This window comes from Dendroctonus ponderosae, unplaced genomic scaffold, assembly GCF_020466585.1.
Source record: "Dendroctonus ponderosae isolate FM_Combo_2020 unplaced genomic scaffold, Dpon_F_20191213v2 Dpon_F_20191213_2, whole genome shotgun sequence".
Lineage (NCBI taxonomy): Eukaryota > Metazoa > Arthropoda > Insecta > Coleoptera > Curculionidae > Dendroctonus > Dendroctonus ponderosae.
The window spans coordinates 7283439-7296630 of NW_026018165.1; the positions used below are offsets into that span (position 1 = coordinate 7283439).

A 13192-nucleotide genomic window follows, 5' to 3' on the forward strand; every position below is an offset into this window, starting at 1 on the left:
AAAAAAAAAAAAAAAAAAAACAAAATGTATTCAATAAATTTTCTAAACGTTTGCAACCCTCTATTAACTGGAAGACCTCTAAGGTTTTGCCGCAAGTTTTGGTGGTGTATTTAGTTACTTTCAGTGAGTTTAAAAATTTGTAATTTATGACATTCCCTGTTATGGCTTTGATTCCATTTATAGAAAGCTAAGAAAAAGTAAGCTTTTTATAGTATACGAAACTAAATATTTGAACAGCTGCGATCATTACTGTTTATTGTAAATTTGTTTAAATTCTGTGTTAATTTCTGGTTCGTCTCTTATCCTATTATCTAGCAAAAGGATTAGTTTTACTGTTTGTAAAGAATAGCTTTACTGTTTGTTCTGTTTTCCGGTCTTCTAACTGCTTTTGCAAAGGTTTTGATGTCCGCTTCTTAGTTTGTGTTGGATTACTTTGCTCACTTTGAACTTCCAACCCTTTTTTGGTCATTTTGTCTTACTTGTTCAGTCGAAGATCAATAGCAGCTTATGATCTGGTGGATTATTTGCCAGTCCTTACAAAGTCAATTATAGTCGTCAGCTGCAAATCTCCAAGTGTTCGAGTATTTGGTTGATTCGATTTGGAGGTTGAAAATTTACGAGTTGAACATGTGGCAGTTTTATTTATCTTTATTCACAAATTTCTGCTCTTTTTCAGTTCTAAATATAGTTTTTTTAGTATGGTTTCGTACAAAACTAAGGGAACTTAACTTTCCTGTCAATAATTTCTCATTATTATTCTATGTTAATTTTTGAGTAAAACGTCCGATTTAGCAACGATAAAAATTCGATTGCCCTAAACCCGAATTGTGCTTAAAAGGTACAAAAAGGTATTTATTTTAAAATAATTGCACGGATAATCAAATAAAAGGATCTGAAAGCTTTCCTACTTCCTGCGAGTCTTATTATTCTTGTTCAGAGTAGTGCTTTCATTCAATTGCACAGCATTTCTGTCTGAACATATAGTTTAACTCTTCCGTAAATTTGTTAAATGTTTTACGTCAATGGCGAAGTTCGTCGGAATAATTTTATGACAAACCCACTATTTTTATTCTGAAATCGAAAGTTTAATTGCGGACATTAAATTTGTTTATTCATGTTCTCAGTTTAACTACAACCCTCTCTGACAGATATAAAGAGTTCAACTGCAGAAAGAATTTACTTAGCTTTGCATTAGCTATTAGCCGAACATACAGCACCTAAATATTTTCGTGTTACGTGGAGAACTTAGTGCATAAATAACTTCTCCTTCGATAATGTTCAATCCCTCCAAATAAATTCAGGAGGTTCACCTTTAATTTTCTTCAAACAAATATAATTTACACTTTCGAGCTTTTTAACTGAACTGCTGCTTCAGGTTCATGATAAAACCTTCATCATTTTGACTTTCTAATTTTAAATATGACTATTTTTTCCTTAATCTCATTCACTGAAATGACTGGCTAATGATATCTGACATAAATATTAATCTCAGGCTCAAGTGTCGACGTCTGGAATAGCAAAATTATTACATTAAAATAAAACCAAGACAGGTTTTGTTCGTGTACAGTTCAAACACGCCGCAAAGATAATGACAAAAATTATTTACAGTCGATGGAAAAGACAATTTTTACGATGTAGAAATGTTTGTTTATAGCTCATCTTCTTAGCCATTTTATTACCGGCTGTCGCAAAGCGATACAGCATCTTTTTATAAGTTGATTTATATTTTTCCCAACAGCATTATTTATGAAAAACCCTAATGAAAACGGTTGACGAAGCATCGACCAATTATGGAAAAAAAATCTTTTTTATTTCAGAATGCAGCAACTTTCAGACATATCGTTCTCCTTCCTAGCCACTCAGACATGTACACATTGTGAGCTACCAGTTACCTGTGGGCCAGTTTACGTGGTTAATGATTTGAGCATTTTGTGTGGACGATGTCGAATGAGCGCCAAAGACCATTACAGGTACAAATTAGGCAAAGTTTTTAAATACTCCATAAAACCAGCAGTTTATTTATTTGTCAGAAACTTCGCGTATGAAGGCTTAGCTTCAACTTTCCTTTATCCTTGCAAAAACTGGCGCAATAATTGTTCAGTAAAACTGCGCTGGAATGACAGTCTAGATCATGAATATGAATGCAACTACGTTGGGTGCTGCACCTTTCTTTGCAGCCATCCTGGTGCATTTTTCAAAGGGCAACGTGATCTTCCCAGAGATGGTAAGTTATTGATTGTGAACAACATCGTCAAATGAGACATTTTTTAATTTTCCATTCTTCACTATTAAATAATCTCAAAAGTTCTCAATTCTTGTAGTGTTGGTATCCTCTTGTAGCTCTCTAAACAGGATGTCCCTGAAATGACGCTTAACCACAAATTCCTTACCGAAAATAAGACGATCTAGGCAAACTTACCTATACCCAATTTTGCTTCATTTTGCATCTTACTATCTGTTTTTTTTTTTAACTTTTTTGCCTCGTAAGACATACCTTTTCTTTCAAAAGATTCAAAAAAAATTAGCTAGCAGCCCAAAAAAACTTAAATTATTTGTATAGGGGGTACAAAAATACGAACAATTATTAACGATCCAAGCGTAATTTTTTATATTTTCGCGCATTAGAAAAAGATCACGCTTACGTCAAAACATATCAATTTATGTAGCATGTGTTTTAGTAAAAATCCCCAAGTCCAAATTTAGTAAAAAGCGAGGCAGGCGTTTAGAAATTATTAGGAAAAATTATTATATTTATTAGGAAAAAACTATATTAATTTGAGAACTTTGGCACCCTGTAGCGGTAAAATGAAGCAATATTGGATATTTATGATGATTGTGATGATTCATCAATTTATGGAATTGATGAATTATGATGATGATTTTTTTTTAATTTCAGGGACACCTTGTATAATGTAGTGGCTGATGTCATTTGGCTCAGATAATCAAAAGCTTTGAAATCTTAACCATTAAACCCATACAATGTTGAATACCAAATAATGTTTTCCATAAAAGCCCAATTAGTGCACAGTTTAACACACATATTGCATTATTTATTATATCAATTAAAGTCTACTAAATATTAAAACACCGATTATTGAGCTACGTGTGTAATAATAGTAAATAATTTTTTATAGTTAATTGTTCTTCGGCTCCGTCCCTATCCCATCTACTCAATATTAAATTTTTATTGATTTACCTACATAATAAAACTGTTTTGTTGCATTATCCGACAAAGCTTTTCCTAAAAAATGTTTGCTTGCATATTTCATTTTATGCCTTGGAACAATAATTTACTGAAAACAGAAAGAAAGTGTTTTAAACTATAAATCAAATTGCTGATATTTCCAAAAATGTTTGAGAAGTAGATAGATCCTTGACAAAGTCAGCTAAAAATTACCATTAGAAGACAAAAACCAATATGAAGTCAACAGCAACTATACGACTCATTCTCCAATTATTTCTTTTTACTATAAATAGTATAAAATAAACTGCATGCCACATTTGATTGAATTCAGGAGGCATTTGAAATCCGACAGCTATAAAAATAAGTGCGATAAAACTAAATTTAATCAGCAACTGAAATAAGAAATAATCCTAATAAATAAACTAAACCTGAAATGTGCAAATTGGATTAACCCAATTTTCAACTTCTACTATCCGGATTCCTCTTGGGGCTTTTGCGATAAATTGACCAACCCCCTACTCTCTGCTTTCAATATCAACTTGCATCAATATCAAGAGCCGACATGTTGCTAAATTCCGCATTTTAGTTCTGACTGAAAAACTATTTTAAAAGTAAATCTGCCCAAAATATAAAGAAAATACATCAATAAATGTTTTAGAAAAGCATTAATCCTGAAGCACAAACTAAAAGTGCAAATCTTACTTTGCTCTAACAGTAATTTATTTCCTAGAAATTAGACTCGTATATGTCCCAGACAACCTTCTAGAATATCTGGAATGTGTGATTTGCCGAGGTTACCTCAACAGTTCCCCAGTGTATATTCAATCAAACGGCCAGAATGTGTGTCACAGATGCATCTACGCCAATGGGAATCCACCTAACTGCCGAAGAAATGATGCATATGAAAATTTTAGCCAGATATTCCTTTTTCCTTGCACATATAGAAACAGAGGTGAGTTGCCAAACAATATAGCCGTTAAGATTTAGTTTGAAAATAGAAAAGCTTGATTTGAGCTATTTTTGTAACGAATTTAGTGATTATTGTTTGTAAACGATTTTCTCCAATTTATATCTAATCTGAAACAATAGACTGGAAGTGGAAATAGCATTTTTGGCACCAGTAAGCAAAAATATTTTTCCACCTTCTATCAGAGGATTAAGTCAGAAACTATATTTATAAGTTATATAAATGTGTCAAGTAAAAAATTACCTGTAACTTGACACATCCTTAGAATGACTATGAAAATGATTGATGCAAATGCCTGAAGGTGTACCATAAAGGAATCTCTACTGCCTAAGCCACAAACAAAATTGATTAATACTCTGATAGTTCGAATGCATTATTCTCTGGATAAATATAAAAATATTTTTGTTGAATTTAATCTTTCCGGCATTAGCCAAGCGATAATTATGGAATAAAAGAACTTGGTAATGTTTGCAACAGTATGGGGAGAAAAGCATCCGTTCATTGGAAATATGTATTATATTTCTTCAGAAATATTTCATATTTTTTTCGGGAACTCAAAATTTAAATATAATAAATAACACAAAACGTTCTTAATTTGATTTTATAAAATAGAAGAACGAAAGATTGGAAGCTTAAGCATTAATGAGTAGAACCAATAAACTTACGAACATAAGAAAAAGGCTACAAATTAATTCAAAATAATAGTGACAGTGATATCTGGGCTATTTATTTATCAATTATACACAACTTCGCAAAAAAGTCTAAATGGGACAAGTCTGGTTATCGATATGGCCAATGTATAGGACCTCGCCCAATTCATTTATAAGGAAAAGTTGCATTTAAAAAATGCTTTCAAACATTCTCTCCCACAATGTGGAGACGTTTTATGTAGCTGAAACCAGGTTTCGTAGGAGTAATCTCCAGCCCTGGCGGTCTCTTGAAATAATAATGATCCCAGAAGTTTGTTATCCAGTAGACCGCTTCAAACGTTGACAAAATAATGATGGTGATTCTCAATACATGGCCATGGGTTTTCATAGGCCCAAATATGCTTAATTCATGTTTGATTGAATCGTAACTGTTCGTAAATTGTAACGCCTCCGTAAAAGCTCTGTAGAAATGGGCTGCAGCCACTGACCTTACGGGAGCTTTTTTTTATTAAAGCCTAGCTAAATCTCCATTAAAAATAATTCGACTTTTTCGAAAAATTGATTTTTGTTGACATGAACTTTTCTCATCGGAATGAAACCTTTCTTTCTCACCGGACTTGACACGCGCTTATCGGTTGAGCCGCGGGACACACTCTATTTTATTTTATTTAACAAATAATTCAAGCTGCAATTTTAGTTAACTAGCATGAATACAGGATTTAATTGTCTTCCCTACGCATTAGAAATTTAACGCAAAATAGTTGAAATAATTATTCAGCTAAAATTTCAATCACATAGATATTCTATTACTATCGATCGAATGCTGACGTACTTTAATTTAACAAAAATTTAATAAAATGGCAGTAAAAATTGTTTCTATTTTCCATCGTTATACACAGGGCGTTCAATTTCAAAACATTTTTCAGTGTATTAGCATGTACCAAAAAACATTTTGCTTCTACCATAAAGTGTATTGAAATTTGAACCAAAAACTTGTTTTTATTAATATTTAAATGAGGCTGAAAACAATTGTGATACATTTTTTACAGTTTGTTCCTTACCGGACTAGGCAATCTTTGGATCAATTGCGATTAGTACAGTACTTCCATTGTCCTATTCATGGGAAAACTGGTTACTCCAGTGCCGAAAAACTAGGATGAATAGTTTTTTCTTTCAACTTTGATAATTTTAAAACTGTCACATTTTTAATAAAGCTTCAGTTACATATTGATAAAAAAAGATATTTTAGTTTTGCATTTCAAAACGCTTTATTTGGACATTTTTACATAACACTTGTTATACGAATATTGACAAGATTTTAGCTTTATTAACTATAGAATCACAATTCATTATCACAACATTTATCTTTCAATATGTACATGAGTAGGCGGTTATTTGCCAATAAAAGGTAACTATCACTGTAACTAATGAGCGGAAAGTTACTTACTATCAATACCCAGTACTCTATCATTTTCCATTTATTTTGCAGAAAGACGTATAATTGTGCCCACGGTTTAACGGTGGAAAAATTTAATTTTATTGTTATTCCAATGGTTTTAGCAATAGACGGGAGAATTGATAATTGAAATGAAATATGGTCACTTAATTTCATTAAGATACAGCAGAAATTGACTCATGCAGCTTTATCGCAAGTTTATTCCGCAAGTTGTTTAAGATTTGTGATTATGATTCTTTACTACTTTTTATGATTTTGTGGATGAGAAATAATGGTCTCTGTAATAAAATTATAGTGTAAAATACGGGCTTGTGAAAACACGTTTGTTTTGTACTTTTATCCCATAAAATGCGCTAATCGTTTACTATGAAACACTGTCATAAACTTCGTAGTCATAATTTTAAATAATATTACGTTAACTGATAGTAAATTAACATTTTTCTCGGTTAATAAACATATTAAGCGACAAAACTCTTAATGAACACAGCAACGACAAGTTAGTATAAGAAAATAATAAAATTTGCTTTAAAAGTATAAATTGTGTTACACTCTCGATTCCTCTTAACCATATAGCCTGACGCAACTTACACTTCTTGTGTATTGATTTATAATAAATTTTTTCAGGTTGTAAAGAGCGACTTCAATTCGGAAAAGCCGTATGGAATCACGAATCCAAATGCGAATATGGACCAAACTTGCCTCAGAACTCTACATTTGCAGAGCGAGCAGAACTGGTTCGCAATAGTTTGAGGCCTCAACAAGATGCGCATCGTCTCAGCTCTCGACAACGCCAACCTCAACCTGCTCATGTACATTCCTCAAACAATAATGAGCGGTCTGAAAATTCTGAGCCCCAGGATCCCGTTGTAAGGCCTAAAGAGAAAGGTCTGATAAGAACCCACACCGGACACATTTGGGCAACTATTACGCCCAGTAAGGCACTATTTGCCCCACCAGATGATGATCGTCCAGATGTGAATCAGGAAATATTAAAATCTATTGCTAAAAAGCAAGTAAGGCAAATTAGGCGCGCTGATGATATTGGACAGTGGGACGAAAATGGAGGCAAAAACTGGGACAATGAATCGGTTTCAACAAGTACTTCCTATAGCTACAAAACTAGTGGCCACAGCACACCAGAGCCTTTGGATTCTTCTCGCAGACTCTACAATCCTCCTGATGACTACCAGAGAGACTACCCTACTAGGCCCGATTCTAGAGAATCGGGATATAACACTGGACTCATCGGTAACGGACAGTTGCAAGGCCAATATCCCATTTTGATGCCGCACCATCTTTCCAATGGATACGACTCACCTAGGAGAATTTCCAGTAGGGATACTTCCCAACGAGAGAGTGTAAAAGGCAATGGACTACTTATAAGTGAGTTGAAATTGAGGCAAGACTTGATTAAAAGAACACACTCAATTAAAGGAGATAGAGACGCTCATAGTCCGTACAAGCAAAACAACAACTTTGATAACATAATAGAGCCCAATCGTCATATTAGATAGAAAACGAGTGTGATATCTTGAGGAATATGAGCTATATGGAGCAAAGCCTGCAGTGCATTAATTTGTGTTAAAACTTAATAGTCATAAGTGGACGATGATGATGATGGTTATTATACTGTATCTTGCGTGGAGTATTGATAAAGTTCCAAAATTTATATAAAAATTGTTCGCCTTTGCCTTGCAAACTAAACGAAAACGGAGCTACCAATTAAATTTACGCTTTTTGTACTGTAAGTAATTTAGTTTTTAAAGGTTAACATATTTTGCAATTTTATGCAGGTAATATTCTTTATGACTCTAAAAGTAGTAGTTATATTGTAGTGTAATTATTAGTATGGCCATGTGTTTACGGTTTTCATCGATTGCCTGTACCCTGTGTGTTTTAAAGTCAAAGTCGTTGAAAAATGATTTTTCACCAATTTTTTCAACCCAAAAACGGTAACTTTTAGAAATGATTGCGATTTTGATTATTGCAGACTTTCCGTCACCATTGTATATTAAGATTAGTTTCAAACCTATTTTTATTGTTCAATGCATGGAGCTTTTTTATTCATATAAGTGTCCCTTTATCCACCCCGTTGGTAAAAAATAGTCTTTTGTACATTCGTTCACACAAAATGTAATTTTAACTTTTTAACATGGATTAAATTTGCAATTTCACAAAAACTCAATAGTCCGTGAAAATTGTTGCATGATCATACGAAACAAAAAAATACAATTGACTGATTAATGTTTAATTTCTTAAGATATTTTTAATACTCGTGTCGATCTGATAAAACTTTTAATATTCAAGAGATCTCAGGCAAAAATGTCCGAAGTCGTTTGTTATAAGAAAAATGTTGTTCTTCGAAGTGGATTAATCTAGTTGACACCTACTTGAAATTCTAATGAAAGTTTTATCTCGATAAGGAGTATCGTCTGACTAGCCTTGATAATGTCATTTAATCAATAACAAAACATTTCATAATAAGCTGAAACAAAGCGTATTAGCCCAGAACGAAAAGTAGGTACTGACTGCTTCTCTGTCCGGCTGATGTAAAAATAACTCTTATTATTATATATGAGGCATCATATTGCATTTTTCTTAATGCTATGTAATAGATATAAACATTTTTTGAATTTAATATAAACAATGTGTAGTAAATGCGTTTATTAATTTATTACGGGCCGGATTAGTTACTTGTAGTTTTTCAACATGCCGACGTTGAACGACAATCAGCAAGTGCTTTTTCGAAGGATAGAATAACAATCGAAGAACTTTTAACGTTAAAACCAAAAAAAATAGGAATATAAAATATGTATACGGTTAAACTTTGCAACTTCAAGGAGAATAAGCAAATACATAAAGTGTGCCCCAAAATTAAAGAAAATTTTCAATTAAATAGAAAATACAGTTTTTGTATTTAGATTATATCAAAGAATCAACGAACTTTATTCGGTGTGGCTAGTCATTAGGTAACAGTTATTGCGCAAGCATGGATAGGTACACAGATATTTTATAAGACTATGTTATAGAAAAAAGATGTACGCTTCTTGAAATTTAGAATTTTTGTCCAAGACGCCGATTTATTGTTCTCTTCACAGCAAGTTAAAACATTCTCTTATCTCGAACAAAAATTTTGCACTGCGACCGCCAAATTTTATTAATTTTTTGATATTATTCAACAATGAAAGCACGTTGTGATATCGTGTAACGCCTTCTTTTTGCGAACCGTAACTACTAACTCTTGACTCTTTCAAGATTACCCCATTTAGTGAAAAAATAGCAGCATGTTCAGATTTTACGTTAATTTTTCCTCCGTTTATAAGTGAACTTTTATGGTTTCGATAAACATTTAACGATTGAAGATAATCGGACTCTTTTGCTTAACTTCAAGGGAATAAAACTCAACTCAAATAGATGTTGCTTTTTAGCATAGCGCATCCAGTATGTTCGGTGATTATGACTAACTGCCGCAGAGTGTGAAAAAAATTCTTGTTTCTTGCACTCAATATCTCAAGATTGGGCAAACTGATTTGGATGAAATCTGGCGCGATTTACTTGACGTAATGTGGAATAGGTGAAGAATATAATAAGAAAATTCATAAGGAAATAGGGTATTTTACACTTTAGGCTGCATAGCTTTATAGCAAGTGATTTTTTTTTGCACAAACATTGTTTGTTATGAATTTTAATATGCTGAACTAAAATCTAACCAAAAAAGTGTCTTTAGATTTTCATTTTTCCGGAAAAATCGATTAAACTCTGAAAAACGAAACTGAAACGAAATTAACTAAACAATTTCAAACTGCCCTAGAATATTCACTAAGTTAAAGCCATATCGGATCAAACAGATTTCCAATTCTTACGCTCCTGAATTAATTCCAGCAGATCTATTCGAAATCCAAAGTTCATCCCAACCAGACTTCAAATATCAAACATTTTAAAACCAGAAAGGTGCTTATAAGGTAAAAGCATGGAATTTCACAAGAACGTAGAAATGTTCCAGATGTGTCAAGAACAAATATATCAAAAGAATCTGACATCCAAGAAAAGTATATAATAAAACTAGATGTAATAAAAATGTGTTATTTTTCCAATTTAAGACCCGCCTTATCTTCATATGCCTTTAATGAAAGAAAAAACATAAATACAGATAGCATTAAAATTATTAAAGAAAAAACATTTTTGTTAGATGTCCCATGCAGATACTTTAATTCAAATATGATTGTTTGTAAAACCAATCTATTATCTAAATAATTTGGCCGGAGAATGATACATTTTTCTGGTCAAATACTCCATATTTTCAGAATGTCTAAGAGAAATATTGAAATATAGACTCACAAACTAGGACTCATTTGTAGTTTGTTCCTCACAAGTGTTACGTCTATAATTAAAAGTCGACAGTTTTAATGTTATATCTAGAGTCAGCATATGAAAGTTTCTGAAGTGTGAAAAAATTACGTTTTTAATTTCAACTGTTTAAGCAGTAATTTGAAAAAAAATCTCCACATGGGTTCTTGTCTAAGGAGGTGTAGACATTTTTCGATAGATGTTTATTTGCATTTTTTAAATTGCAGTTTTACAGTTATGCCACCTAATTTTGAAACATCCTGTATGTCAGCCTGTAAGTCTACAGGGCATTGACCGATTGAGTTTCTTCATAAAAGTCATATCCTTAGTCGTATCAAAATGAAACCCATAAAACTAGATATACACTCAATCCATATAAATGGATTACTTGAGAGACTGCTGACCAACAAATTTGTCCTTAACTAGTCACAATGTTGCAAAAGCAAATTGAAAAACATCATAAAGAACCGCTGTGGAAATTCATTTTTATGAGCGATGAGGCAATATTAAATTCTGTTTGGTAAAACAATTCGCGTAAGATGTGAGTTGAAGCTATTTTTTTATAAAAGGAGCTTTGCCTGGTAGTGTATTTCCACAATTTAAGCGGTTTGTCGATTTAAGCCCAAAACTGCAACACATCTGAATAATTTTATAAACTAGCATCTGAATCACTTTGTGATTTTGTGAACAGGTTCATTATTTTATGGTTTCAATTATAATTGAACGTTCAGATGAACATTTCTTTCTATAGAAGTAAAATTGTATATAAATTTGGCTTAGCTGCACTGGAAAATCATAAATTACCTGGTGATAAGAATATCTGGGAATTATTCCGAAAATATTTAAAGCAAATATTCATGACACTTCACTGCAGTATATGCACAGTAAATTCTGCTAAAACTTGAGCTGCATGGGAAGCTGAGCATCTATTCATTTCTGGAAAACTTTTGAACCAAACTACGATAAACTTCCGGTTTTCAAGCTCATACCTTGCAAAGCGAAATTATAATCGTTATTTCCGGCGAGTTTAGAGTTTCAAAACAGTACCTGATATAAATTCTAATAGTTCTGGTTATAACGCATACATTTTTGTTTTGTTTGAGTAATGTAGCAGCATATAAAAGTCTCTAGTAACGCAATAATAAATATGATTTGGTAATGAAAATGTGCATTTAATGGCAAAGTTTAAAGCATATTTGAAAATATGCGGTAAAAACTCACCATTATGATGAGCAACTCCTAAATCTTGCAAGAGTGTGGCGGCTAAATCTGCTTTTTGACGAGCAGATTCGAACCTGAGCGAATCGATTGGTACTGTTAACGATCGGAATTGTTCTGTCACACACAAAGAACCGAGACTTTGAGATGAAACCTCGTGGACGATGCTCAGACTGGATTCTATATCCTCCTGAAAAATTGCAAAATGGCAATTTCACAAAGTTTGAAATTATTTCTTTGTGCTTGAAGTTTATGCATTCTGTATACTTGTATAGGTTGAAATTTTTTGCATCAAAAATTGATAGTTGAAAAATTCCGTTCCCTTAAAACCCGTTTAAAAACCTTCAAAGTTACAAATTTAAATTTCCTTCTAAACCCATCGAATATAACATACTTGCAACTTGCGCTGATTTGTTTGCTATCATATTTACTTACTTTTTTCACGAGCCCGTTGGTGACTGAAAGAACTGAGCAAATTGAGACAACCATAATTAACTGTCGAGACGTCACAAGAAGCCTCCTCCCCATTACGCATCGTCATTGGTGCTGCAGAAATATTGCTGGTGTTAATAATTCATAGCAAGTAACAATAAAACGTTCTAAAAATCAAATTACCATTAACAAACCGAAATAAAATTTCAATTCAAGTCGCACCGTCAATGAAGAGGGTCACGAAAAAACTAAAACTGCATGCTACAATTGCGGCACTATTGCTGCCAATTAATTCTTAATTGGTATTGGGATAAGCGAATAATGGAGCTAATAGAGGATATAATACTGGTCGGAAATTCGGATATTCTAAAAGTACTGAAAGGGATTATTTGAAGTTTGTTTTTCCGTATTTGATTTAAGTATTTTTTCAGTATAATCTATACAGGGTTATTCACGCTATACGGCACGGACGTTTGCGGCTAGCCCGTTTGTTTTTTGCAAAGTATTATTTCATGAATCCACAGACGCCAGTTATATAACCACTTACGCAGACCACTGTGTATTTCACTCAATAAATGTCGATGCAGCAAGTAATGACTATATAAGCTGTGCATTCGGCATGAAGAAATCAGTCTTAAGTTAGTAGGACATAGTGTAACATCTCGTTGTTGTAAAACACATTTTTGATTCGTAATAAACGGTTTATTAAAAACAAGTTTTTTACAATCAGAAACAAAATTGGCGCAGTCGGGTAGGATACCCTCCCGTGCAGTTACAGTTTCCAAGTTTTTGTCGAAAAAATCGATCCACAGTGAAAATCTTCTTGTGCGGTTACGATCTCTGAAAAAAAGTTTTCGAGAATTCGATCGTGCAGTGAAGTTCTGTGTGAAACAAGTGAAACCAGTGACCAGCACGTCTGTCTCAACAGTTCAGGAAGG

The 13192-nt window shown here is 32.9% G+C and overlaps 2 protein-coding genes across 6 annotated transcripts in view; one reads left to right on the forward strand and one right to left on the reverse strand.

Moving 5' to 3' along the window:
* LOC109537819 overlaps positions 1-8915 on the forward strand; it is a 20450-nt gene extending 11535 nt beyond the window's left edge. For all 5 annotated transcript variants that reach the window (XM_019904722.2, XM_019904721.2, XM_019904724.2 and 2 more), the window contains 4 exons: positions 1818-1970; positions 2031-2224; positions 3915-4136; positions 6882-8915. In XM_019904722.2, the coding sequence (XP_019760281.1) occupies positions 1819-1970; positions 2031-2224; positions 3915-4136; positions 6882-7771 (1458 nt within the window). In that variant the 5' untranslated portion in view covers position 1818 and the 3' untranslated portion in view covers positions 7772-8915. The remainder of the gene's footprint in view (positions 1-1817; positions 1971-2030; positions 2225-3914; positions 4137-6881) is intronic.
* LOC109537818 (probable G-protein coupled receptor CG31760) overlaps positions 1-13192 on the reverse strand; it is a 117305-nt gene that overhangs the window by 78045 nt on the left and 26068 nt on the right. The window contains exons 3-4 of the mRNA XM_019904720.2: positions 12258-12368; positions 11826-12012 (exon numbers count right to left, since the gene is read on the reverse strand). Of these exons, the coding sequence (XP_019760279.1) occupies positions 11826-12012; positions 12258-12350 (280 nt within the window). The 5' untranslated portion in view covers positions 12351-12368. The remainder of the gene's footprint in view (positions 1-11825; positions 12013-12257; positions 12369-13192) is intronic.